Source organism: Diaporthe batatas, assembly GCF_019321695.1.
Source record: "Diaporthe batatas strain CRI 302-4 chromosome Unknown Contig00025, whole genome shotgun sequence".
In the NCBI taxonomy this organism is placed as follows: Eukaryota; Fungi; Ascomycota; class Sordariomycetes; order Diaporthales; family Diaporthaceae; genus Diaporthe; species Diaporthe batatas.
Genome location: NW_025408572.1, coordinates 25,672 through 52,912, shown reverse-complemented (window position 1 = coordinate 52,912; position 27,241 = coordinate 25,672). Strand labels below are relative to the sequence as shown.

The window sequence follows — 27,241 nt, the reverse complement described above, 5'->3', positions numbered from 1 at the left end:
CAGATCGGCGACATGTGCTTGCTCGCCGTGTCGACAGACGGCGACGCAGTCGTTGATCTCCTTACCACGAGTCGGCAAGGACGCTTGTATGCCGCGTTGTATTTCCGTCAGCCGTTCTTCTTTGATGGCACCGCGGGCTAATAGACGTTGGTGATTGCCCTATCATAGACCGTTTGTGTCAATTTCCCACCGCTTCTTTGATAAGCCCTCGTTCTGGGCAGGATTGCGAGCGGCAGACTGAGGTGAGCCGCTTCCTGAGGATCCACAAAGTGAAATGACCAAGCTCGCAAACAACGAAGCTCGTGGGCCTTCCAGGCGGAAGCCTTAGAGCCCCATCCACCCTCTCGGATTCGCCTCGTGACGTCTGACAATGACTGGCCCGTTGCACCAAGAAGATGCAAGGAGGGCCGTGCGCCGGCCGTACAAGGCTGATCCGCGGTACAATAAACCACAGACAAATCGGTCAGGCAACTCGGGTACGAAGCAAGTGTTCCTGAACCCTTGACTTGCATGTCGACGCGGGCTCAAAAGGGAATGGGCGGAGTAGGTGGGGGGGCGGCCGAAATTATCGAGTGATATAACACACGAAACTCCCAACCGCATGCCCACCCCCCCATGATTCAGGACCCCCCTGTCACCAACGTTGAAAGGACACAGCTTGTCCCTGTGCTGGATTGCCTCGAACATCATAGCCAACACCGTCTGCCGGACAGCACCGTGTCCCGCCGAAACAGGAAAGGTGAGTCCAAGTAGGACCAGCCGCACCCTCCTCGCTCACTCACATCCACGCTTGATCCAACGAGGTCGTTCAGGTCGACGGTTGTTGATATATTGGGAGTGGCTCTGCTTTCCACCACCCAAGGGCTTCGATCCTGTCTTATTTAAGTTCTGGGGGTGTATCCAAGCTTCTCGCCCGTCCCGGACTTCTCATCTGCACCGTCAAAGAAAGCTTCACAACCTCGTCGGGTACATATAGGCCTGACTTGTCTTACCTTCAGCCCTACTTTTGACTTGACCCGCACAACGTGCTTCTCTAGACGCACAAGTCTTGTACTATCGTGCTGCCCCACAAAGGAGCCCTCTCGGTTGACGGAAGCACTTGCGTTACCCAGCCGCCTCTGCCACGTCAGTCAACAGGACCGAGATGGCACCATCCCTACCATCGTCGTCGGAATCTCCAGAAGACTGGAGCAGCAGCCTCAGTGACTGTGGAGCCAGCAGCTCAAGTTCCACCGCGGCTTCGGTGATGACATCCAATGACTACTTGGATTTTTATTCAACCCCGGGCCCTTCTGCAGGAATGGAGCCACCGAGTCAACAAGGGCGGGCCGCGCCCGTGGCTCTTCTCCCAAGCTCCGGCACAGCCACATCCCCGTCCACACGGCATGGTGGAAGCAGGCAGCAGGTCGTCGCAGCTGACGGACAGCTCAAGCCGTACAGCCCCGCGAGCAGCCCACATCGAAAGCGCTATGCCACTGAAGACGACTGGCGGGCCCACAAAGACAGGATCACCTCTCTGTATCAGAGAAAGCGCCTCAGAGACGTCCGAACGGTAATGGCAACTCAACATCAGTTCTTCGCCACAGAAAGAATGTACAAGGCACGGTTCAAGGAGTGGGGCCTCGAAAAGAATGTGACAGCAGCAAAGGTACACAAGCTGATGCAGAAGGTGGAGGAGGCGGGCCGAACAGAGGGGAGCCCGTCAAGATCTGGCGGAAGAATCGGCAGCGAGCGGGTCGTGTTGGATGTGGGCGAGGACCTGGACGTGCGACGTATTCAGAAGTATATGAAGCGCAAGCCTGCGGGGCTTGATAAGCTGCCGGCAGCGTCCAAGAGATCGCTGGAGGTGATCAAGTCCTTGTCGGTGGACGGTGGGAAGGGAGGCTCTGGCCGGGTGAAGGTGTCAATCCCTGTGGTGAAGCTTCACCAGCAACGCGAGCAGAGCCCGTCGGAGTTTTCGCTGTCAACCTTCTCCGTGGACTGGCCTTCAGGACCGGACCTGCCGAGCGACATCATCGGGCTGCTCCAAGCCTTCATAGACCACCATTTCGACTGCCCGTACCCCTTTACATCAATTGGAAACTCGACAGTCATGCAGCTATGCCGGCATGACGAGACGATGTTGGACATCGCCCTCAAGTTTCGGATCGCGCACATGCTTCTGGACAATGGGTTGGCGAGTGAGTGCATGCGGATCGTCAACGTGTGTCTCGAGTCGTTGGCATTCTGCATACAACAGGCACAGCACGCAAGCCCTTTCGACACACGGCCGGCGACGCAGCTGATTCTGTGGGCTCTGTCGATAGAGTCCGAGATGATGAGTGATTTCAGGCACTCGTCGAACAAGGTAGTCTCGCAAATGGTTTCGGAGCGGCTGGCAACTCTCTGTGCCGGATACCAGCCCACGATGGCAGAACTGGCCAAGCGGGTATCCCAGCTCAGATCGCCTGGGCAGACAGCGATTTTGAAGCTGGCGAGATGTTCGATCTCGCAAGCACTGTCCGTTGCTGCCGAGTACGAACCTGCATTCGAGACATATTCCAAGACAGTGGAGATTGCCGAGAGCCCGCTGTCAGCCGAATACAAGTTTCAAGCACTCCAAAGAATCACAAGCAGCCCGATGGTGCGTAGCTCGCCATTCTTGGAAGGGTGGGTGGAGAGCCGCATAGCTCTGTCAGCAGCCGAATCGACATCTCCATCGGTCGAGGCGCTGCAGTGGTACGGTGAAGGCTCGTCCCCGTCGTGGCTGGCTCAGGGACATGGCAAGATGGAAGAAGTGATTAACGCCCTAGAGGTCAGATGTAACTGGCACAAGGCGGCAGGTAACTGGCAAGTGGCACAGCAGCTTGAGAGCCGGTATGGGTCGATAGTCCAAACCGTGTGGGGTTGCAACGAGACTGCGCCGCAAGGCATGGGAGGCAACCTCGACATCTGCTGGAGCTCCTCCGAGCCCATGACGAGCTCCTTGGCGCCGGTAGAGCCGGGCGGTTTCCACATGGCGGCCCCTGACATGACGGTCAGGATGGGTCATGTGGTGGGTGATATTCCAGGCGAGATGCCAGGCTGGGAAGAGATCCAGCCGTCGCCCCAGCAGCAGCAGCAGCAGCAGCATCAAGCCCAGATGTCGTCGCAGGGAGGGTCTTCGTCGACATCTCCTTGGAGTGCAGCAGATGCAAGTCAGTGGCAGATGGACCCCGACTTTGGGACAGACCGGGGGAGGTATGGTGGTTCATATTGAGGTCGGCTTTCTGATATTTGGTTTGGGGGGGGGGGCGTTCGGAGTTCTCGGGTGGTGGTGTGAAGGTGAAAACTTTTTGAATCAAACCTTGGAAGTCAGCTAGGGGGACAAAATGAAAAAGCATAGAGTAGCAACTGAAAAGGGCAACTGTTGCACCGTACATGACGTGACCTGTAGCCTACAGAATCGAATGTGCCTTCCCGCATGAAACCCATGCACCTAGCACCTAGGTACGGAGGTACCCGCCTCAAGACCCGTGCGTAACCCCGGATCTGCCAATCGCACCCCACCCCCCACCTCTTCCCGAGACCCTGACTCAAATGCGCATTGCCCACTCACGGATGGCTGAAGGGCCCGCAGTCCGCAATCGGAGGGGCTTACTTTACCATGGTAATGTTCAGTCTGGCTTCCACCGACTTTATGACTGTTTGTGTTTGTTTACAAGATCCTCGACAACATCAGACGCCCAACTATACACCACTCAACTGCTTTTGATAGTTGCTGCATCTGTAGCTGCCGAGTTATCCAAGCCACCTGGTAGACAATTCATCCCATCTCTGCCTGTTCTCTGTCTGTCTGCTCGTCACCTTCGAAGCTCGAGCTCTTGGCTGACCGTGCCTGATTGTGGATACTTAGGGACTTGGTAGCGACTCCACGGCGCTCGACGACCACGCCCTAATCGACCTTCACGATGCCTTCATTCCCTCCGCCACCTTCGACCGCCCTCGATTGGGCCAACATTGGCTTCCGTATGCACGAGGGTATGTCAATTGGTTCCCTCGGCAGCGTGCTGTACACCGCCACCAGCTGACGATGTTCCCTGTTCCCTCCCCTTCCAGTCAACGGCCACATCGAGTCCCACTACTCCCACAAGACCGGCAAATGGACGCCCCTCCAGTTCGTCACCGACCCCTACATCCGCATCCACGGCATGGCGCCCGCCCTCAACTACGGCCAGCAGGTCTACGAGGGCCTCAAGGCCTTCCGCACCCCCGGCGACGGCTCCATCCAGGTCTTCCGCCCCGACCGCAACGCCGCCCGCATGCAGCACAGCGCCGAGTGCGTCTCCATCCCCCCCGTCCCCGTCGACATGTTCGTCGAGGCCGTCAGGGCCGCCGTCGCACTCAACGCCGAGTGGGTGCCGCCCCACGACACGGGCGCCGCCATGTACGTGCGGCCCCAGCTCTACGGCTCCAGCGCCCAGCTGGGCCTGAGCCCCCCCGAGGAGTACACCTTTTGTGTCTACGTCCTGCCCACCGGCGTCTACCACGGCGTGCACCCCGTGCGCTGTCTCATCCTGGACGACTTCGACCGTGCCGCCCCCAACGGCACCGGCAGCGCCAAGGTCGGGGGCAACTACGCCCCCGTCATGAGGTGGACGGATAAGGCGCGCAAGGAGGGCTTCGATATCACCCTGCACCTCGACAGTGCCACACACTCCGAGGTCGACGAGTTCAGCACGAGCGGCTTCATCGGTGCGCTGGTCGACGGGGACAATGTGACTATTGTGGTTCCGGATTCCAAGAACGTCATCGACAGTATCACCAGCGAGAGTGTCCAGGGTATTGCCAAGACCTTTGGCTGGACAGTGGAGCAGCGTTCGGTGAGTGGGACCAGAATATCTCCTACAAGACACCCTCCCATGGGATAGCCACCCAGGGCACCAGCGACACCTCAGACTGACGGGACGGGCAGATCAAATACGCCGAGCTCCCCAACTTCCAAGAAGTAATGGCAGCCGGCACGGCCGCCTCCCTAGTGCCGATCCGATCCATCACCCGCCGCCTGGCCTCGTCAGACCCCAAGTCGTGGGCATCCACCATCAAGTCGCACCCCCGGCTGTCTACCGACGCCGCCAAGGGCGAGGAGACAGTCTCGTACATCCCCGACGGCAACGAGGACGCCGGCCCCCTGTGCCTGAAGCTCCTCACCCAGCTCAAGGGCATCCAGGCGGGCAAGGTCGAGGACAAGCTGGGCTGGTGCGCCAAGCTGGCCGAGGAGGACCGGAAAAAGGCCCTCGGCCACGAGGTCGTGACCAACGGGAAGGCTGCCGAGGACCTGAGCGTTGATCAGATGGATTAGCAAGGTCTATCTACGGTAGCGGGCACGTCTAGATCTAGACCGATGGAGAGGGGCGACCGAATCTACTCTGTGATATATACCAGTATCCAAAAAATGAGAAAAAGGCATAGCGGAGTCTCCGTGGCTTTAACTCTTCCTATTTGTGTGATCATATTCTATAGGGCTTTCCTTTGTAGAACGCAATTCTATGGGAGGGTATCCTATTGAAGGGCATGTCGCAGCACGTTGTTCTATTTTCCTATAATGGATTGTCCTACAGCTCATAAGGGAATCTTGCTGCAGGATATAAGGCCATAGTTCTATAGGTTGAGGCTATTCCATCACATCATTCAAGGTTCTCCTGGAGGAAGTTGAGGAGGTGTACTGTACCATAGCCGCCCGGTACAGCATCAGACAGCAGTTTCCCACACAGCTCACAAGCAGCCCAACCTGTGCCGATATGATTCCCTCGCCACACAGGCTTCTCACTCTGTCCATCAAGAGAGGGGTATTCACGCAAGCTGCCAGTGCGGTTTCCTGCTTGCAAAAATATAAGACATGACGGCGCCGGGGTCGCGGCACCAGCTCTGCTTCTAGTATCAAGAGGGAATCAGGTCTAGTTCAAAGTATCTTTTGCCTTTTTTTTTGTTTGATCTCGGTAAATTTGCATGCTGTTGCTTTTTTATATTTGTGTAGCATGGCTTGAACGTTGGGGGTTGTCTAGTTTTGGACGAAGACAGAGACAGGGATGAACTTAAATTGAAGGCCGGTGACGCAAGGGTTAATTACTCGCTCAACCTTTCTCGCACGTTTCCATAGATGATGATTAGATGAGGGGTTTTCATGCCAGTTGTGAATAAATGTGCATTTTGGACTCTCATAATCATCGTGTATGAGTGATATGCCTAATAGCTGACGTTTTGACGAGATATCTGTTGGTGATCTTATGTTTTAAAGACTCAAGAAAACTTAATGCAGTGTTTAATCAAGAATGAAGTTACCTACGTACCAAGGATGTATGATTCAAGTTGGTGGGACACATCTGTCTCAATAAATTCTCATCTATGCCTGTCTCTCTGCCCACCTTGCATAGCTCACCCCGAAATACCATACCGCCACGCCAGCAAGAAGTATCCCAAGCGATCAAGGATCGAAGAAATAAGGCGGCCTGCCCTGCTTCTTCTTGTCAGGCTCCAGGGCACAAATCGCGTCCTTGCGTTCATCCCAAAGGAAAGAGGTAGGCGTGATCTGGAGCCACCTGGTGTCACCCGGGAGCGGGGAGGGCAAGTCGTCATACGGCTCGCCGGCAGCCTTCCTGGCAGCCCGCTCCACCGCCTCCGCGTCCTCGGCAGACTCGGGCCAGGTCAAGTCAGTAATGACTTGTCTCCGGCTGCGCGTGTAGTGCTCGTCCGGGACTTCGTACCTGTTCCTGAAGATATTGTGCTCCGTCATGGCCGGGATGGGATCCCAGCGCCACCAGTTGTCGGGCGTGACTTTGATTGGAATCGGGCAGCGGCTGTGGTCTGGGTCCGGAGATACGAGGAATTCTACCAGTTGGTTGAATTGTTCTTCTGTGGGCGGTGCGAATGTGTGGTAGCGGACCGGATTATATATGTACATGCCGTTACACTGTTGTTTACGTCGGCTCTTGGTCAATAATCTCCAATGTCGTTGGATTGGCAACACTCATCAGGCTGTGAAATGTTGACAGGACTCACCTCTTCGCCACTCTCGCCACGATCAAACATTACGGCGCCCCCAAAGATCTGACCCTCCGCCCAGTATCCGGCAAGCTCCGCCACGCCGTTTGGGTAGCGCTTGTGGTCTCTGAACATTCCATGCCAGAACAGCGACCGAGGGGGCAACACCATCCGCTTCGTCGACCGCTTGTTGAGATACTTTTCCCGCTGCTTGGCAAGCCACGCCTCATGCTCTGCGTGCTTGTGAGCGCCGTCGTCCATCTTGTACAGGAAGATGGCGATGTCGTGGCAGGCAACCACGACCAGCTCGATCAGACGCAGTTTCCAGGCGACAGAGTTGCATTTTGCATCTTGATATGCCTGGAGGGTCTAGGTCACAGCATCAATATATTATTGAACGTAGAAGCTTGAGGTGGTGTGACGGGGAGTTGTGGGATAGTCACCTTGGCCTCGAATTTCAAAGAGAGCACGTCAAAGTCTGACCGAAATGCTTTTGCTTTGTCTAGAAAGCCTGGACATATTTGTTTATGTTTATATATCGGCCAACGAGGTTCCATGTAATGATCGCCCCCAAAGACATATGAGGTGGGCCGTCCGTCCAGTATTTGAGTATACGCGTACTCGGCGGCGGACGTCGCCAGGCAGTTGGTGATGGCTCGACGCAGCGGCTGCAGGTGTTCCCCATCTAGGAGCTCTAGAGAAGCCATGCTGTTCCAAGGAACAAAGTTTTGGAGTATGGTCTGCCTGCGTGTGGGAGAAAAGTTGCTTGGGAAGAGCAGTGCGGTGCGTGAGTTGTGGGTTGGTTTTGAGGTGGTTAGCTGCCTAAGGCTGGTTTTGTCACCAACCATACAATTCAACCCCGGGGCCTAGACAAGGGGGCGGAGAGGGGGCTTGGTGGCTAATTTTAGGGCTTGCATATGCACTCCACCAACGAACGACCAACAACCTTGGAACTTATAGCCAAGCTCTCGAAACTTATTATGGTAGATATTACGGGGGGAAAGTTAAAATTAAGGTATAGTTAGGTAGTTATATATCTAAAAAACTAGCTGCTAAGTAGTAATAAAGGTAAAGTTTAAAGTAAACTTAAAGATATAATATATATATTTATTAGCTAATATTAATTAATAGTTAGTTAGTTATATTTTTATAAATAAATTACGCGTTATTATATTTATTATAAGTATTAAATAGTAAGAAGAAAATATAATATCTTTATTACTTTTAATTAATTAAAAGACTTTATTTATTAATAAAGTTATTTTTAATTAAATCGTTAAAATTACTATTATATTAAATATATAATTATAATTTAATTAATTTAAATACTTTAAGTACTTTAAATTAACGTTTATAAATTATTTAGTTTACGTAAATTCTAATTATATTAATAAATTAAATTAAGCTTTAATTATTAATTATTAATTATTATATAATTTCTATTAATTAATAAATAGTAATTAATTATTTAAAGATATATAAAATTTATTTCCTTTTAAATAATTAAAACTATAAAAACATTATTTTCTATATTATTTAATTACTTTAATAGTTAGTTTAATAATTACTTTAATAATTATTATAATAAATCAATTAATAAACTATTTAATAATTTAACTAATTACTTTAAATACTTTAATTATTTATATACTATTATTTTATTTAATTCTTTTCTTTTAATATATAAATAATATATTTTTATAGTTTATTATAAATATATAAGATTAATATATTTATTATTTAATTAATATAAAATTTATTTATTATATAAGATATTTAACTAATAATTATTTAATTAATAAACTTAAAAGTTTTAAAAGATTTTAATAAATATTAATAAATATATAAAAAAGATATTCTTATTATTAATACTTTTATAAGAGTTACTCTAAGGTGCACTTTAGTAGTAGTGGAGTTAGGTGGTTAATTAAGTTATAGAGGGTTAAATTAAAGTTTTAAATAAGTTAGTTTAATAGCTAACTAAGTAGGACCGGTTGATCCCTTAGTTATCTATTATAACTTTAATAAGTTAAATATAAATAAGTAATAATAATAAAAGTAGTAATAATAATTAATAACTATAAATATTTAAATATATATAATTAAATAAAATAAATTATAATAAATAAATTTTATTATACTTTTTATAAACTTAAAGAGGTATTTAATAGAAGACTATTTAATAAAAGTTTTATAATTATTAAAAACTTAATTATAAAGAATTAAGAATAGTATAAAGTATAATTTTAATAAAAGTATACTCTTTAATTTATTATTAAAAGGTTATTCTTATATTATTTATAATTATTCAATCTTTAATAATATAAAAAATATAATTAAAAGAAAATTTAAAGTTTCTTTGAAAAAAGATTATAAGAATATATATAAAATTATTAAAGACTTAATATATAAGCTTTAAAAGGAAGAAATAAGTGATTAAATAGAAATATAGTTATATAGTATAAAGGAAAAATATAATACGGCCGAAGCTATTGCTGAATTATGAATTGGAATTTATTGAATTTCTCCCCGCCTCCCGCCATCCAGTCGAGTGAGTATTGATTTAACGTCAAGCCCCAGATCACGAGCATATAAATGTGCCCTTCGCAAGAGTCCATACTTTCTCGAGACTCCTAAAGACGAGTCAAATCGCGGTGACCTCACACCAACCCAGGAGCATGGGGTTGGGAACCCAGCCCCATGAACCAGCCCTGCCCTTCTAGCCCATCGGTAGCTATCACTCGTACCGGGAAATATGCAGGTGCCTATGTTCCAAGTTGAAAGCCGAAGGATGCCCTATGTCTTCAAACCCGTCACACTGCCATCATAGTCCTATTATTATTCGGTGTATAATCTATCATGAATGTCCCCGGACGTATGCCAGTGCATGCGGGATAGAAGCGAAACCAGATACTCCAGATACTTGGGGGCATGGTTCTGGGCATTGCTAGTTGGCCGCACTTTGTTGGCCAGCAATCCATAGCACAGGGTGAGTCGCACTCTGTATTTATTGAAGGTAATGAGAATTTGTCCTATAGCGGAGCGGAAGGGTGATGGCGTGCATCTTTGTAGGTCCCATTATACACACGTAGGGAGAGTTTATATGCCTAGCTTCTGCTCTAATACAACTCTTTGCTACATTTGTTTTCTTAAGGCTTTGGCTCCACTATGCTCTTACTATAGTCCTATAACTTTTGAATTTGAGGTGCATATTGGTGTTATGTTTTGTTTAAGACGTGGTTAAATATTCTGAGGATAAAGATTTTGCGGTTAAGCTTAGAACTGAGATGAACCCGCGGAGTGCTACGCCACAGACGCCCAGCCAAAAGACCACAATTCCAAGTTGCCTCAACTTGGAATCTAGCACTTATCAAGACTAACCCGTACCGTCATAAGAACGTATAAAAGTGAAGTGCTGAAGAGCACTTCTGCTACTTTTGGATCTAGTTTGATTTGGGGCTCTTCTTTTTGTTCCAAGATGCAACGAGACTGGACAGGGTTTGCAAGGACATGTGCCTAAGAAGAAAATAGACAATCATGGTAGTATTCAGATCTTCTACACAGTACTGTGTAGGCGCTAAGTCAACGTCATGCACTGCATGGCCAAGACTTTGGGGTCCAGTCACAGTCGGCTACAGATCCGCCCGTCGACGCCCACGTGCTACGAGAAGAATTGAGGCAGCCCAGCCGTCACTAAGCGACACCCACCTCGATTGGATGCGGTGGTTCTTATCTTGGAGACCCTGCTGCAGTGCAACACACTGGCACGATTCAGGTCAAAGTTGAGATAGGGAATTAGGAATTGGGGATCATTATGTTATTTGAATGTGTCGTGGCCCGCCGCGCCGAGAAATATACCTAGGTAGCTACGTACGGTGCACCTGCGCCAATTGGCCGGGGACGATCGATGAGGCTCCCTCCTTAGGTTTCAAATTGCATGTGGCCCGGGTCGTGTTAGCATGGGACCAAGCGCGGCGTTCCGAGGTGGCAATGGAGCCGCCGATCCAAGCTAGGATATGCGGTTTGATCGAAAGCTAAAGAGAGCAGTCTGGGATTCGTCTGGCCAAGGGCTAGGCAAGCTTCGCAAACAGAGAAGCCTTTTTTCAAGCTTCTGGACCGGAGGGTCCAGGTACTAAATTGCGTTCCTTGGGCGGCCCAGAGCTTTGGCCGCGGTGCTAGTATTCTTGGGGAACGCCTGTTCGTTCGATGACAGTTAAGCTTTTCACACGGACATGGATCGTCTTCGTTCCGCCTCTTCTGCCAGGGGGTCAGGGGCCCTTGCACCAAAACAGTGTCTTGGACTCACTTGCATGCTCAGGGTCCTCGCCGCGCTGACAAGCCGATATATATATATATATCGATGGATCGTGTCGGAATAGCAAGTCGATCCCTCCCAGCTACCAGCGCAACTCGGCTTAGTATCATGGTAGGAGGGGGAAGAGGAGTCCAACCGGCTCACCGCCTGCATCTGGTCAAACACAAAACCAGACCAAGGAGGCTCGCCTAGTCTCGATCTGGTCTTCCGTATTCACATGCACACATGCATGCCGTGTCCGACGCCATGGGCTAGCCTTTGCGTGCCAGAGCGATGGGATAGCCCCGAGTCAGAAGTGTCTGACTCTAGCAGTTTTCCGCTGCCTTTGATTCCAGGGCCCGATATCTCAATACCTTCATCCTGCTTGCCTGGGCTAATGTCAGAAAGATGAGCCCGCAATGCTCCCCTCGCTGCGCCGCACATCCCACCCGGATCCAGATCCAACGCCGTGCTGGCCTCCCCTGGCCTCTCACCCTGGCTCGGACACATCAGCACTTTCGTGGATATGGCATGGCCGGCGATTGCCATCAGATGAGTCGCGCTTTCTGCCCATTATCGTGCTGGCGAAGTGTTGTTCCCGTCCCAAATATCCCTCAAACGGCCCCACTCGGCTCTACGATATTTGAGTCCCCATACAAAGCCGTCAGGAGCACGCGCACAACTCTTTTTCTTTTTCCCCCAGCAGTTCGTCTTTCTCGCTGCAACTCTGTGTGTATCATCCAGTCAGCAGTAGTGACTGTCTGACCCCCTTTTTTGGGTCGCTGGCGCATCAGTGCCGAGCAGTCAAGCCCACCTCCTTCTCTCCTGTGCATTCCATCAAGAGCCCCACTTCACCACTTACACGGGCGAGCAACGAAGCAATTGGATTCGACAAGATGGTTGCATCCCCATCCCCACCAGTCACCCCCCTCGCCTCCGGGCCAACCATCAAGATCGCAGAGGGCGCCCACCCGAACCAGCGTCGCCGCTCCGAGTCGGAGCAGCGGTTCCCGCCCCTCCAGCGCACCGACACGACGGGCCTCGCCGGCGGAATCTACAACAGGCGCGACCTCTCGCGCGTCGCCAGCCACAGGAGCAGCATCGCGGCGCGCATCTCGTTCGACCCCAGTGCTGAGAACAACGTCGATGTCGAGGAGGGCGACAACTGGCGCGACAGCGAGCAGCCCAAGGTGAAGCAGGTCTACCGCGGCAAGACGCTGCTGTGGCTCGCGTACCAGTCTGTTGGGGCCATCTACGGCGACATCGGGACCAGTCCTCTTTATGTCTTCTCGTCGACGTTTACGGCCCCGCCGAGCCAAGGGGATGTCATTCAGGTCTTGTCGCTCATTCTATGGTCGTTGACAATCATGGTCACTTTTAAATATGTCTTCATTGTCCTGCGTGCCGACAACGAGGGCGAGGGAGGCACTTTCAGTTGCTACTCGCTCCTGACCAGATTTGTAAGTGATTAATATGTACACTCACCTATGGCTTCCTGACTTTACTGAACAATATCCACCAGGCAAATATTACGGCCCGCGACCCGCGAGAAGAAGCACTGGTGCACATGGAGAGGCACCATACCGGGAATCTGCGGCCCTCCAATCTCGGAGTGCGCTCATTGATGGAGCGAAGCCGGTTCTTCCGCGGCCTGCTCAAGACAATTGGCGTCCTGGCAGTGTCCATGGTCCTTTCCGACGGCGTCCTCACGCCGGCGCAGTCTGTGCTTGGCGCGGTCCAGGGCCTCAACGTCGTGAAGCCCGACATCTCGAGCTCCACGGTCGTGGGGACCTCGTGCGGCATCATCCTCGTGCTCTTCTTCATCCAGCCGCTCGGCCTGTCGCGCCTAGCATCGGTCTTCGCCCCCATTGTCATCGTCTGGCTGGCCTTCAACGGTGGATTTGGCATCTATAACCTCGTCCAGTTCGACCACAGCGTCCTAAAGGCATTCAATCCTTACTACGCGTTTCAGTTCTTCATACAGCACAAGACTGAGGGCTGGAAGATGCTCGGAGGTGTACTGCTCGCGTTTACTGGAGTCGAGGCCCTCTTTGCCGATCTGGGCGCCTTCTCAATGAGGGCGATTCAGCTTAGCTGGCTGTGTTGGACATACCCGTGCTTGTTGCTAGGATATCTTGGTCAAGGGGCTTATATCAGCGTCCATCCTGATGCTTACTCCAATCCGTTTTATAACTCGGTTCCGCCGGGGATGCTGTACCCTTCCCTGGTCGTTGCTGTGCTCGCTGCGATAGTGGCTTCCCAGGCGATTATCACAGCCACTTTCCAGGTATGTTGCTGTTCCTACTTGAACTCGATCCGCCAAAAAGGGCACCAGCCACTAACACATGCATGAACTAGCTCATTGCCCAAATTATGAAGCTTTCATACTGCCCACAGGTCAAGGTCGTGCACACCTCCAAGACCTTCCACGGACAGCTTTACGTTCCTTTCCTTAACTGGCTACTCATGTGCGGCACAATCCTCGTCACAGCAGTCTACTCAAACACCACGCGCCTCGGCAACGCCTACGGCGTCTGCGTCATGTTTGTCACCTTCTTCGACACGTGCATGGTGACGCTCGTGGCCCTGATCGTCTGGCGCATCCCGCCGTACCTCGTGGTCGTGCCTTGGCTCTGCTTCGCCTCGGTGGACGGGCTGTACCTGTCCTCAGCCCTCAACAAGGTCCCCGACGGCGCCTGGTTCACGCTCACCATCTCGGCGATCCTGACCGGGCTGTTCATGCTGTGGCGGTTCGGAAAGGAGGTGCAGTGGAAGGCCGAGGCGGAGGACCGCTTCCGCCTCAACACGCTCGTCACCAAGGACGACGAGGGCAAGCTCAAGCTCACGCAGCGCTGGGGCGGCGACCAGCTGTCGCAGATCCGCGGGCTGGGCATCTTCTTCGACAAGACGGGCGTCCTCACGCCCGCCGTCTTCACCCAGTTCGCGAGCAAGTTCAACGCCGTCATGGACGTCACGGTGTTCTGGCACCTCCACCCCGTCGAGGCGCCCACCGTCCCGGACGCGGAGCGCTACTCGGTCTCAAAGTTCACCACCATCCCGGGCTGCTACAGGCTCGTCGTCAAGCACGGCTTCATGGACGAGGTCATGTCCCCCGACCTGGCGGCCCTCATCTACGAGAAGGTCCGCTCCTTCATCATCCGCCAGGCCGCCCGCGGCGAGGAGATCCGCCGCGAGGACCCTTCCCTCTCGGGCGACGACGGGTCGCAGGACACGCAGCGCAGCGGAATCGAGAACGTCGAGGGCGTCCCCATGTCCGAGGCGGCCACGCTCGATGCCGGCGGTGGCTCGGCCGCTGCTACTACCGGCGCAGACATCGCACCCGCCCCGGCGTCGTCATCGGATGAGCACCCCTCACGCGGCCGAGGCCCCCGCGAGAGGCACATTTCGGAAAAGCTGCCCATCGAGCTGCGCGACGAGGCTGTTTCCGCCGAGCTGGCGCGCCTGGACCGCGCCTACGCCGCCAAGATTATGTATGTCGTGGGTAAGGGCCAGATGCGGACGAGAGCCGGGACTCCTATATTCAGGAGGCTTGTGCTGTCGACTTTCTTGTGGATCAGGGACAACACGCGGGCTAAGATCGCGAATTTGAGATTGGCTATGGATCGTGTTGTTGAAGTTGGGTTTGTCAAGGAGATATGATTGACGCAATGAAGACACCGTTGGGTGGCTTCTTGTCTTGTAATAATGCCTTAGCGGGCGTTTTGGGTGATGGGTTTGGTTACTTGTCTTGATGTCTAACAGCGCACATATTATTGAGCCAGGAGTTTTGATTTCAAGATGTATATACACATATGAATTTATACAATCTTTCACTCAGGCTCTCCTTCTCTTGTGTGCTACGGTCTTGCACATGTTGGCGTCTGTGTGGGATGAGATGAACGCCACCCCAAAGCGAATGTTTAAATCGATGTTCGGATTAGTTGTTACAATAACAGGAAAGCCAGTAATTTAATCTGGATATAGCACGGAAAGCGAAGCATCTATCACTTGGACGTCTTTCTAGGTGGCTCCTTGATGGCGTTTGGCAGCCCACTCCCGTCCATGCATTCCTATGAACCAAGGCTCACAGACCGCGGCAGTTCTCTCAACAACCGATGTCCCCTAACCTTGTCTGTGCGGCACAAGGCTGAGGCCACGTGCCCACGTACTGTGTTCTCTCTGCACTGCTATTGGCGCTGAATATTCTTTGCAAGGTTTGGAATGCTGGGTCTTGAGCGTTTACCACCGTATGAAGGCGCCATGTATGTTCCCGGGCGTATGAGGAATAGAAGCGAAACCAGTCACTCCTGCGAGAGTATGCAGACATGCAACTACCGGCAGTACTTTCTTTTCAAACTCACCAGACGTCACAAATTCAAAGATGGCAGAGCTCCCGCTCTCACCAAATAATGCGCACTCGCTTACAAAAGTATAATTTCCCACGCTGTGCAGACTATGGATCTAGTTCTGACTTCTGAACCATCTGTGCTATCGCTGCCGGCATGAGTAGATACATACACCATGTGGCCCATACCTTCAACCCCGGGCACTAGAAGCCATTTCGGCTGTCCATACAGCCAATCCTGGCGATCCAGAACAAATGGGGACAATGCCATTGATTGGCCTGGCCTAGCCTGGCCAAGCAGCATTCATGCCTTCTGACATGCGTCCTCCCACAACCCAATGTCGCACATTTCGCCGGTGGAATGGCTGAGTGATGCGAGCCCTTCCTTGGTATGAGGAATCAATCTGTCGATCAGGAGTACCGGCATCCGCCTGAATAGGGAGCCAACACAGAAGACGTGATTCTCCAAAACCGTACGAGACCAAAAAGCCCCTGCTCTCCCAAGTGGGTGGAGCGACACGCAGGCGTCTCAAAGCCCCGCCTCCACATCACGAGCCCGCCCGCCGAGCCGCAAGATCTCCTCCGCATAGTAGTCCCGCCGCGACCGCTGCTGATCCTGCCCGGCGTGTACATCCTTGCTCCCACCACCGCCCGACGTGTCCTGGAGCGCCACGCCGGAATCGCCATCATGGTGGCCGGATCCGGATCCTGAGGCGTGGCGGCTCAAGCTTGCCCCCGCCGCCCGCAGGCGCTGCCACATGGGCCGGATGGACGGCAGCGAGGCGGCGACGATGCCGACGCCGGCCTCGGCGATGGCCCAGTTGAGCTCCGGGACCACGAGCCACGGCATGTCGACGAACTGCAGGTCGCCGTGGCCCGTCTCCGGCTTCAGCAGGGGTATGAGCTCGACGGTCCTGCCGATCGCGGCGATCAAGACACTGTGAGGCTGTCTGTCAGCTGCGAGGAAACAAGAAAAACGCTGGCTCGGCGTTTCGTTGGGGGGGGGGTCAGGATGGGCGTGGGGAGGGATGCTTACAGCCCGCCGCCGGCCGCGAACAACAGGAGGCACGAGATCTTGTCGCCCCTGGGTATGCGCAGCGGGAGTATGACCGGGATGGGAAGGACGACTACCGCCACGTCGACAAAGATGTTTACAAGGCTCAGGATGAGGATGGGTGATGTGGCCGGGCCCAGTTCCTTGCAGTTGCCGGGGGTGTTCAAGTCCCACTGGGACTGGACGGGCTGGCAGTCCAGGATCAATATCAGGACGTAGGCCAGCGAGAACGCGACCACGACGGCCATCAGGAAGTAGACCGCGGCGCGGAACTTCTTGTTGGGCGTGATGGAGACGTACAGGCTGAGCACGGAGAGCTTGTTGAGCGAGATCGTGGTGACGCCGAAGATTTGCGCGAGGAAGATGAGCTGTGGGGAATGAGAAGTTAGCGATCGTAACTGGAATATTTGTGCTTCTTGCTTGTTTGACAAAGTATTAATCGTACCTGCAGGATTCCCGGTGTGTAATTATCCCAGAGCACGTCCCATATATGGTTGCCGACTCCGTAAGCAGTGACTATTAAGTGTGAACAAGGTCAGACAGAAATATTCAGGACGAGGAGTGCCTTGAGAAACTTACTCCTGACACAAACGACAAAGAAACAAACGAGCAGAATTGTTGACAGTAGAATAAGCCCTAGATTGCGGTCGCTGTCAGTGTGGGGGCCACTCGGAAAAAAGTCTAGGAGCTGAGCTTACAGTCGTCGATCTTGAGACCACGGGAGCTGAAGATCCTCGTGCTGAGGCGCAGGCACACCACGGTCGCCACGATGAGGGTGACGATGGCACCAAACCCGATCACAGAGGCGGAGGTGCTGGGCGGGTCGACCTCGTGTCTGGTCTCGCCTGGCGGGGGCACACCAGCCCACGGGAGATCCGGAGTCGTCCAGATGTTAGACATGATGCGTGCTGGTGGAAATCGGGATTGATTCCTTGCAAGTAGAGGTGGGTGTGGGATGGAGAGTACAGGTTGTTGTGGTTGTTGTAGGTTGGGAAGATGGACAGACTGGGGTCGTCCGAGTGGGTGGATAGAGGCATGGTACCAAAGCAGTTGCAGTGGGAGGGTGACTTTCTCGACGTGCTGAGCGAAAGGCAAACGGCTTGTTGGGTTGTTTGTGCTCCCTGTCACCAGCAGTGAATGGACCTGGTGTTCCTGTAAACAGAGAAGCCATGGCATGTTGAAGCGGTAAACGCTTCCAAGGTTATTCCTGAAGTGAAGTCGAATATGGTCAGCTACATGGGCAGAGATGCTGCTTGGACATTCATGGACCCGGATCTGCTTTAGTCACTCCGGGCTGTTCAAGTTGGGCAGGATCAGTCTTGTTCATAAGCTGCAAGAACCATCAGGGAGCCTGGGAAAACGTTCGTTAATGTGCCAGAGCACACGTTTGTCTAACGAGTAGCAAGAGCGCACACTCAAAATAGTGATTGGGCATCCATGGATTGCAACCATTTGCAATGTCACGAGGACGCATGCATTTGATATCTTGTACTGACTGCCACAATGCAGCGAATCACCATGTCTGGGTGACAGTCTACATGACGTCCAATTCTTCGCTCAACCTAGATATTGGCTCATTCAAGACCGTAGTATAAGCAGAGCTACTGCGGCCCGACGTTGGGTTCGATCCGCAACTGGGAAAATGAACAGAAAAGGGAATATATCCAGTGTGGTATCAAATTTGAGCTTGTCTTTCACAACGGCGTCGAGGTTAAATTCAAGAGAGAACATGCCATTTGCGTGTTAAATTTGTACATAGCAACATCAGATGAGCCCAACGCCTCGACGCCTCAACACCATGCAAAAGACTCCGCATTCTACCAGTCCACATTCGTACAAGCACATACCCAGTGTGGGTGTCTCGGCCACACTATCCGGCTAGACCATGGGAATTAGACCATGGTCTTCCTCGCTCAAGCCCACATCTTTCAAGTCTTGAGCTCAACATCCTTCGTCACCTTGCCACCCTTTTCGCCTCCTGTGTCCTTCTTGTCTCCATCGCTCTTGGTCCCTTTCTGCCCCTTGTCACAGTTCATGACAATCCAGGGATGTTTTTGAACCTCCTCGAGAGGCAACCTGCGCTTGGGGTCGACCACGAGCAGCTATTTTCGTGTAAGTATTGTATTTGATCATTGGGAATGGCAAGGACACAAGGAGACCTACCTTCTGGATGAGGTCTCTAGCCTCGGCGCTGACAAACGAGGGGATGGTCATATCAGCCCTCGCAATCCTCCGGGTTGTCATAACAAAACTATCCTCGAAGGGCGCCTCGCCCACCAAGAACTCGTACATCAATACGCCCAGAGACCATAGATCAACCTTTTCATCATAGGAATTATCCATGCTGCCTGAGGTTACCATTTCTGGTGGGAGGTAGTCGAGGGTGCCACAGTATGTATTTCGGCGTTTACCAGGTGCATGAACACTCCAGCCAAAATCTGAAATTTTGATCTCTCCGCGGAGACCAACAAGGATATTTTCAGGCTTAATGTCACGATGGATGACATTCTTTCGGTGTAGGTGGAGGAGTGCACTTGTCATTTGTGCAATGTACTGTGCTGCTCTCTGCTCGTGAAAACGGGTTACCTTTTGTAGGTGCTTGTATAGTTCGCCTTGGCCAGCATACTCCAGGATGAGGAAGACCCGTTTGGAGTCGTGAAAGTGGCCATACAGCTTCAAAATGTTAGGGTGGCATAGGTTGCTCTGTATTTCGATCTCCCGTCGAACCTGCTTCTCTACACGGGCTTGTTGGAGCTCGCTCTTATGCAGGACCTTTAGTGCACAGATGAACTGGTGCTCCCGCTCCCGGGCCAAGTACACCCGGCCGAATTTGCCTTTGCCGAGGGGCTTGCCGATCTCGAACATTCCCAAGTGGAAGGTTTTTATGACAGGCTGGTTGACGAGCGTGTCTATCGGGTCATGGTTTTCGGTGGCTTCGTTTGACTGCTCCTTTCCAGAGGCCGGTTTCGAGGGTGGGGGTCGTGGTATCTCAGTCTGTCTCAGTGACGGTATCGACGAGTGATCCAAACGATTCTGAAGGGCTACCTTCAGAAGCTTCGGGCGGAATGAACCAGAGGAGAGCGATGTCTTGGTGGATGTGGCCTGCCGAAAGAAATTAGGTATGGCACAAAGGTTGGGCAAGTCATGCTGACCTTGGGTTTCAGGGGCTGAGCCTCAACTGTTTGGCCGTTGACGGCCAGCCTTTCCATTTGAGCCTCCAGCGGCATGGTCAATGTGGATGAAGTTGATTTAGATGCGCCTTCGTGTGCAGAGACGAGCAGATGTGGTAAGTACTGTCAGAGGAGGATGTAAGGTACAGGGTGCGAGAAGGCAATTGGTAAAAATCAGGGATTGGTTTGTTTTGGACCGAGGACGTCAGCACATATTGGTTGCTAGGCAACCTCAACTTCGGAGCGACCAATGTTGCGCTAAGCCAGGATCACCTGCGCGGGCGCGCCCTTAGATCCGACCCCTTGGTTGCCGGGACTTGCAGGGATACTGACTGCCGGAATCCACCACTACGAAACAGTCGGGGCTTTCTCTTTCTCTTTTTGTTACTTTGGTAGATAGTTTCCTTGAGTTGCATTTTTCGAAAAGCCCAAGATATAGTTCTGGACTTCTTCTGCACCTTATGTGCTGAATTCTGAGGTACTGTGCGGATGTTTGGGCATCCACTGTAGAGGCGCAGTGGGTACCAGTTGACTCTGTCAACCCCGCCATATTTCACCCTGTGAAATCAGAGCTCACACACCAAGGGACGTCCTTTGGATATCAGTTTCGGACTATGCTCCTTTGTGGCTGACTTATGCATACGTCTATGCTTCCAAGCTTGACTCTTGTTGACCACCTATCTACAAGTTGGTCTGCTAGAGGGGTACCCGGGTTTGACCAGCGTTGCCTCCTGAGGCCATCTGTCTAAAGTCACTACGAAGGGTGCCACAACTGCGATCCACAGCTAGGAACAAACGACCAGCACAGGAGCCAACAAGAGCCATGTCGAGCCAACAAGTCCAGTGACAAAATTTGAAGACCCGCGGCCGGTCAAGGCACGTGTCCCTTCACATTTCCATTTCAAGATTTCAGTTCATTTGCACGGGGCCTGCCCGATGACATTCGATTTATTGCAATTGCGATGTGGAGATCAAACTTAAAGAATGTGGACCTCACTTCCGTCTCCAGTGCTCACAAAAATGCATGCCAGGCTATGTTGAATAGCCATTCAATGCCTATCAGTCACACTGTGCGACAAAAGAGAACGACATGTAATTCAAAACCAATCCCATGAAACCACAACAACCAAACAAGACCTCACATATGCGGTCACAAGATGTTGACCAGCGTGCGCCTTATGGTAAATGTACCTTATCTGGTGGCTACGTGGCCACGATGAGTCGCAGAGGTGTGGCCGTTACCTCCACAGATACAAGTGCACTTCCCCAACAGGTTCGGTGAGAAGTACCAGGCAGCCTCGCGAGATGTCAGGTGACTCGGAGCCTTAGAATCGGTCAGCAGAGGAACTTCCACAGAAGCCAGTCGGATTGAGACAAACATCGTCAGGGTGCAGATTTATGTTAGCACGTCCTTCAGTGATCTCCACCCTGCCCTGGAAATCGTCTCCAGGGTATCGGCACAAGCCAAAAAGACCGACGGCATCATTGCTGCGAAGGATCTGGTTGAAGCCTTTGATGAATTCGGCAAAGTGAGCATTGTCCGGTGACTCATTTTCGTCATCAGAGTCAGCATCTGAAGAATAGTGGAATTCATAAGGCAGAGGTTTGTCGTCCTCGGAAAGAAGCCAGGTGCTAGGCTTCGTCTTATCATGCAAACTAGTCCACGGTACCGAGGTTCCATTGTATTCAACGAGCCGCTCATTTGGCTGCAAGTCAAAATGACGGCGGTTCAGAATCAAGCCAAAGGTGCGATCAGTGTTGTGCTTTTGGAAGAGCACACGGAAGTGCTCAATGAGCTCTCTTCCTTTCTTGGAGTCGAACGATTTCCCTGCATCTTCGAGGACAGGGAGCGCATCGTACGCAGCATGGCTATAGGTGGCAAGCATCTTGAAATCTGGGTGGGCTTGGAAGAAGAGACAAAGAAAGGTTGAGAGAAATGGAATTGGCGTATAGGTTTTTATCTCGCGTACTCGGGGTAAATTTAGTAGAGGAAATTGTGAAGGAGATGAGATGGGCTGTCTCAACATCGTTTTCAAGAGACGGAATCGATTGCCCTTTTATACTCAAATGGCACCCTAAGTCCACAACAGAGAGCCTCACGTCGTCCAGCCGTTGACCACATTGATCCCCCCTCTCCCCTCCTCTCCTCCATGTTCAAGGATCTTGGAATCCGAGCTCCCGCCGTGATGCAACAGCAAGGGCCGGGGCAAGAGCACCTAGGCAAGTGGGTCTCCCGCAACAATCCTGTCCTTCCTTCTCCCCGCAGAACTGACAGCCTCCCCAAAAGGTCTGCATTGTCGATGATCGTCCAACCACTCTTCTTATTCTTCTTCATCTTCTCGTTTTTTTTCCCTTTCCTCTTCCTTTCTCCTCCTTTCTTTCAAGCCTTACATTACAGATTACAATGATCCCACCAAAGACTTGTTGAAGTCTTAATCGGGCAGTGAGGAGGAATAGGGCCATTGAGACTCGGCGGTTAGGTCAACAACTCAGGGCCATTTGAAGTTAAACCACTTGTGCACAGCCCAGGGGTGGCTATTGGCCTTGTCAATGACCGCAGTTGAATCACCAACAACCAAACCTTAATTCGCATGGGCGCTTCAATAGTAGGATCCACAGACTAATCTAAGAACGCAAGGGGGCTCTGTCATAGGCCTGAGAATGAACCAACAGGTTTCAAAACAGGAATGGGGTAGTAGTTGGCACCAAGACCATCCGTTGGGTTGCTAACCCTGGAGCCAGGCATCTGTTATCTGCCCGGCTAGCAACCAACGACCGGGCCTCGTTCAACATCACGAGATGCTGATCACAGAGCTGTGCCACCTCCTCCCAACGCGGCAATTGTTCCTGTGCTCTCATTTGATGGCGTACTGCGTGCCCAGGTGGCAACCCTGATTCTGGCCTGCGCCGCGGCTGCGCCGCTGAGAACCAACACCACGGCAGTGGTCTCACGAGCGAGCAAATACGGCAGGGCGTATTGCAGGGCGTATCAGCAGTGATTGGAGTGCCTCGAAGTCTGATTTCCATGGGCCGCCAGAAGCGCACATTGCGGTCTTTCTTTTCGGGGTTTCTTTTTCACGCGAAAGTTGAATATCTTGGCGTTGCGGCACAGATACAGGGGCTGAGCACCCACCCTTCGCCTAGTGATCACAGTGAAATCAACTGACCTGAACTCAAGCTACCGATGTCATGAACCATCAAATCATGCGAGCTTGGACGAGAGTTAGGCGATTTGATATGTTTGAAGAACACTTAATGTTTTGTACTTGGAACGAGTTGGGTAGTATGGAAGTCAGTGCTTTGACCAAAAGTCTGTGACGTGATAGAAACCACAAGATGCTCAAGCCACGTAGTAGTAAGCAAATTGAGCAACTCAAAGGCTTAGACTAGACACATTAGTTGATAAAATCGAGTTTAATTTCGCCTTCAACACTGTATCTAAGGTCACTAGGGTTCAAGCCTGCTTGGTGACCCTGTCATTCTGCACTGTAACTCCCAGTCCGATAAATTGGTGATACTGATGCGATGCTATAACATAGGTTAAGAAACAGTGTGATTAAAGTGGTTGCCTTGTACTACTTAAGAACTACACAGGCAACTACGGTGGTGACTAGTCTGTGGCCAGAATCAAGCTTGACAATATGTCAGTGAGGAGAGCTGTCACAGCATTGTTAGGTTACTCAAGGGTATGAGTTTGTTGTTGCACAAGGAGGAAAATGAGCTAGGAGACAGGAGCCGCCGGCGAAGCCGCGGCGTTATACAGGCTGGGCCAGTGGGTACCGTGGCAAGAGCTATGAAGTTGAGATTGAGGTTACGGAGCGCAACAGACAGTGGTCTAACACTGGAAGACGATTTTAGACACGAATGTAATGGACTTCTTAGACCAGTTTCATCGACTCTAGCTTCATGATACGGAGGCTGGTTCTCCTCCTGTCCGGGATATATACGGACTGAAGAACGAAACCACTTATGGCCCTCGTGAACCTGCCTATTTGTCATTGCCCAAAGGACGCGGGGAGCTCCTCTTGGGCGACGTCGGCGTTTCCGGGGAACTTGCGCGCAATCTGGACTGGGGTACGTCGCGGGATCAGATCGAGAAACGAGCTTATCTGCAAGAATCAGATCGGCGGACTGGATGCCCTTGTGTGTTGCCTGGGTAAGCAAGTCGGGATGGCCAGGCCCCGAGCCTGCCGAAATAATGCGGCCCCTGGATGAGGGACTAGAAGAGTAGGCAGGCTTGCCAATGGAATCAGGTGCATCATGGCCGTAGGACTTGAGAACAGCATCGACATCGTCGTCACTGATGCCAGCAAATCGCTTCGGGGGCCAATATTCGCATATCTGACCGAGCCAGCGCATGCGCCTGTTCTTTGCAGCATCGAGATCTGCTTCCGTGACCAACCTGTTGAAGGTGGCAGATTGGTCGGTTGAATCATCTGCATCTTCCCCACCGGCGAGAGCCTCATGTAGCAAGTGATCCTCTTCCTGAATTCTGCGCCGGGCATGGCCCAGTCTAATACAGGCTGCGCCCAGCCCCGGGAGGTCTTGGGGGAGGGAGGCAGCCATCTCGCGGCGTATCCTAGAGGCCAGCTTGCAGCCGCGTCCGTCCGTCGTCACACCAAATTGCAGTGGGCCGTCCGTGTGCGAGGATAGGAGGCTGAAAGTGGACAGCTGCGGTCAATCGACAACATTTACTGGGATTCGATTTCGCCTGCACAGGCTCGCGACGTGGGCGCTAAGGGGTTCGCGAGGTTCCGATGTCACAAAGACGGCGTCAACGTGGCCGACGTTCGGTCATCCCAATGTCAGGGGATCGGTGTCCTCGAAGTCCTTCTGAACCCATTTCACCTGGTCGTCGTCGACGCGCTTCTGGAGGGCATAGTGCAGGTCGGCTGTGACGGGCGCAAGGAGGACGAGCAATGCGCCGACGTTGAGGGACTGGGTACAGCGAGAGGCGGCCAGGGGATTCGAGCCGATGATCAAGTAGATGTGGGAGGTGGCATCGGTTGCCTTAAGGAGCGAAATCCGGCAGGACATGCTTCAAGTTGAAAGAAGTTCACGATCCAGAAGACGTCGAGTGACAGGGAAGAGACGAGAAGAAGCTCAGATGCGAGACAGAGGTCTTTAAGAAGCCATTAGCAGTAATACAATGTAGGTGGCGTTAGCCATATGCAAAGATACCATGGCAGATAGGTCAGAAGGAAGAATTCCATCATGGGCGTACTTTAAAGTAAAGTAGTACTTGAATAACTGGCTGCAGTGGCATCTCCGGCGTCGCTGCGGGCAGTCATCGTTTTTTCCCTGGTGCCCCGCCAATGCAAAGTCGCATGGCCCACACATCAATTAAATCGCCCGCATTTCTTATGCTGAACTTGGCGCCGTCAACCCCCGCATCGGAGATGGTGATTCTTCCGTCTCTTATCTGGGCTTCAGCGATGAAAGTCTGCTGTCTGAGAAAAACGAAGTTGCGCCCCCCCCCGGTTAAATACCCCCTGTTCAAAAAGTTAAACCAATCTCTTAACTCCCTTTTAAAATAGTCTTCTTTTAATAACTCTCTTTATACTTAACTTAAAAATATATAAAAAATACTTTTATAATCCTTATAAATATCTTTATAAATATAAATTTTTAAAATAATTTTTAATAAAAGTTTTTATATTATTAAAGTTAGAGGTTAATTAAGTAATAAGTCCGTACACTTTCTTATCTTATCAACCTAAATAGCCTCTATACCTCCTATAATAAAAGCTTTATAATAAGTATTCTAAAATTATAACTATATAGAGATTTTAATAAGGATTATAAATATATTTTTTATATAGTTTTAAGTTGAGTATTAAGAAAGTTATATAAGAAAAGACTACTTTTAAAAGGGAGGTTTAACTCTTGAACAGGGGTAATTTAACCGGGGGGGGGGGCGCAACTTCGTTTTTCTCAGATAGTGGTACTGCTGTCTCCGAAGACCCTCTTAACCGCCTATTGCATTTCTGCACTTGGCGAGATGTTTGATGTCTAGACAAACGGAACGAGAATGGCGAAACGTCACCCGGAACAATTTCGGATCTAATAAGTACTTGAGACCGCAACCGCCACAAAGGACCACTTGACTGCAGCGCGATTGTGGGATATGCAGCCTCTTTGTTGGTCAACTTCTCCAACCTCAACAGTCCAGGCTATCAACGTTGCACTTACGCTGCACATGATACCTTCCTTTCTGCTTGTTCTCGAGATAGTTCACATTACTCACGATGAGCGACTCTGGTAAGTTTCCCACCTGCCAGCTCTCCTGTGCCATCGTTGCTCACAAGACTTAGAGGATGATTTCACCCCCGTTGTTCTTTCCGAGCAACGTGGATCAACGGTTGTTGAGATTGATCCTGGTGTCGTTTGCAAACATGGGCGCCGGGTCAAACGAAATGAAGCCGCAGCCCTTCAGCTTGTTAGGAAGCACACCGACGTACCCGTCCCTCAACTCTATAGTAACAAGTTCTTTGTCAAAGATGGGGTGGAGTGGGGCTCTTTCCTTATGGAAAAGATCGAAGGCACTCCACTCGACCAAGTCTGGGATGGATTTGACGACAACACCAAGTCGCACCTTTGTCAGGACATCTGGACTATCGTACAGAAATTGCAAGGCATACCTCGGCCGGCAGAACTCTTACATATCTATCAATGCAGTACTGACGGGACCCCGAGCGATGACGTGCTCATTAAAGACCTGAACTCGCCGCCCACCCACTTATTAAGTGACGAAGCAGTCCGAGCACGCATCTACGAGCGGTATCTTTACTTCAATGGGAGATTGTACGAAGGCACGCTACCTGACATGCTACCGCGCTCTGAAGTATCCGTGTTTACCCATGGAGACCTCACTCCCAGAAACATTATAGTCGAGGGCAGTCGTGTTGCTGGCATCATTGATTGGGAAGATTCTGGTTGGTTTCCTGATTATTGGGAGTATGCAAACATTATGAAACCGTCGAGGGATAAGGACTGGATGCAGTGGATGGATTCCACAAAGCCGAAAGAGTGGGATATTTCAGGCATTGTGAAATCTCGAAAGGTCTTATTCTAAGACTAGGTGTGTACAGAAGGTTCAGTTCAATCCTATACTTTAGCCACCAATCTAAATTTACCTTAAGTATATAAGACAAAAGCCTATATATTAACTTTAATTCTTTTAACCTTTTTATATTTTTTTTAAGTTTATTTAAATATTAAAATACTTACTACCTATAGCTATATTATATATAATATACTCTTTATTCTTAAAGATATAGGGAAATTATTTAACTTTAAAAAAAAGAGTTTATTAAATATTTTTATATATTCTTTTAAAAGTATAATATTAATTATATTTTTAATTTAATTTTAAATTA

The 27,241-nt window shown here is 50.9% G+C and overlaps 7 protein-coding genes across 7 annotated transcripts; 4 read left to right on the top strand and 3 right to left on the bottom strand.

Annotated features, from left to right (window-relative positions):
- Positions 1–1,591: 1,591 nt before the first annotated feature.
- KVR01_013284 (uncharacterized protein) lies at positions 1,592–3,238 on the top strand (the record flags this gene model as incomplete). Its single annotated transcript, XM_044781494.1, has 2 exons — positions 1,592–2,203; positions 2,240–3,238. 2 exons carry the CDS (start codon positions 1,592–1,594, stop codon positions 3,236–3,238), a joined length of 1,611 nt encoding a protein of 536 aa, XP_044637738.1.
- Positions 3,239–3,633: 395 nt separating this feature from the next.
- KVR01_013299 (uncharacterized protein) lies at positions 3,634–5,457 on the top strand. The gene is made up of 4 exons (XM_044786010.1): positions 3,634–3,808; positions 3,875–3,999; positions 4,078–4,841; positions 4,934–5,457. The coding sequence occupies exons 2-4, from the start codon at positions 3,930–3,932 to the stop codon at positions 5,318–5,320; spliced, it is 1,221 nt and encodes a 406-aa protein (XP_044637753.1). The 5' UTR covers positions 3,634–3,808; positions 3,875–3,929; the 3' UTR covers positions 5,321–5,457.
- Positions 5,458–5,876: 419 nt separating this feature from the next.
- On the bottom strand, positions 5,877–7,798 carry KVR01_013281 (uncharacterized protein). Its single transcript, XM_044782245.1, has 3 exons — positions 7,443–7,798; positions 7,018–7,368; positions 5,877–6,928 (listed from the first exon to the last, which is right to left on the bottom strand). The coding sequence occupies exons 1-3, from the start codon at positions 7,704–7,706 to the stop codon at positions 6,443–6,445; spliced, it is 1,101 nt and encodes a 366-aa protein (XP_044637735.1). The 5' UTR covers positions 7,707–7,798; the 3' UTR covers positions 5,877–6,442.
- A 3,977-nt stretch (positions 7,799–11,775) lies between these two features.
- On the top strand, positions 11,776–14,953 carry KVR01_013276 (uncharacterized protein; the record flags this gene model as incomplete). Its single annotated transcript, XM_044791855.1, has 3 exons — positions 11,776–12,753; positions 12,816–13,580; positions 13,652–14,953. Exons 1-3 carry the CDS (start codon positions 12,190–12,192, stop codon positions 14,951–14,953), a joined length of 2,631 nt encoding a protein of 876 aa, XP_044637730.1. The 5' UTR covers positions 11,776–12,189.
- A 1,214-nt stretch (positions 14,954–16,167) lies between these two features.
- On the bottom strand, positions 16,168–17,592 carry KVR01_013279 (uncharacterized protein; the record flags this gene model as incomplete). Its single annotated transcript, XM_044784487.1, has 4 exons — positions 16,168–16,576; positions 16,675–17,060; positions 17,138–17,208; positions 17,391–17,592. 4 exons carry the CDS (start codon positions 17,590–17,592, stop codon positions 16,168–16,170), a joined length of 1,068 nt encoding a protein of 355 aa, XP_044637733.1.
- Positions 17,593–18,408: 816 nt separating this feature from the next.
- On the bottom strand, positions 18,409–20,031 carry KVR01_013262 (uncharacterized protein). Its single transcript, XM_044794588.1, has 3 exons — positions 19,845–20,031; positions 18,856–19,794; positions 18,409–18,794 (listed from the first exon to the last, which is right to left on the bottom strand). The coding sequence occupies exons 1-3, from the start codon at positions 19,917–19,919 to the stop codon at positions 18,621–18,623; spliced, it is 1,188 nt and encodes a 395-aa protein (XP_044637716.1). The 5' UTR covers positions 19,920–20,031; the 3' UTR covers positions 18,409–18,620.
- Positions 20,032–26,388: 6,357 nt separating this feature from the next.
- KVR01_013239 (uncharacterized protein) lies at positions 26,389–26,937 on the top strand (the record flags this gene model as incomplete). Its single annotated transcript, XM_044792051.1, has 1 exon — positions 26,389–26,937. One exon carries the CDS (start codon positions 26,389–26,391, stop codon positions 26,935–26,937), a length of 549 nt encoding a protein of 182 aa, XP_044637693.1.
- Positions 26,938–27,241: the final 304 nt, after the last annotated feature.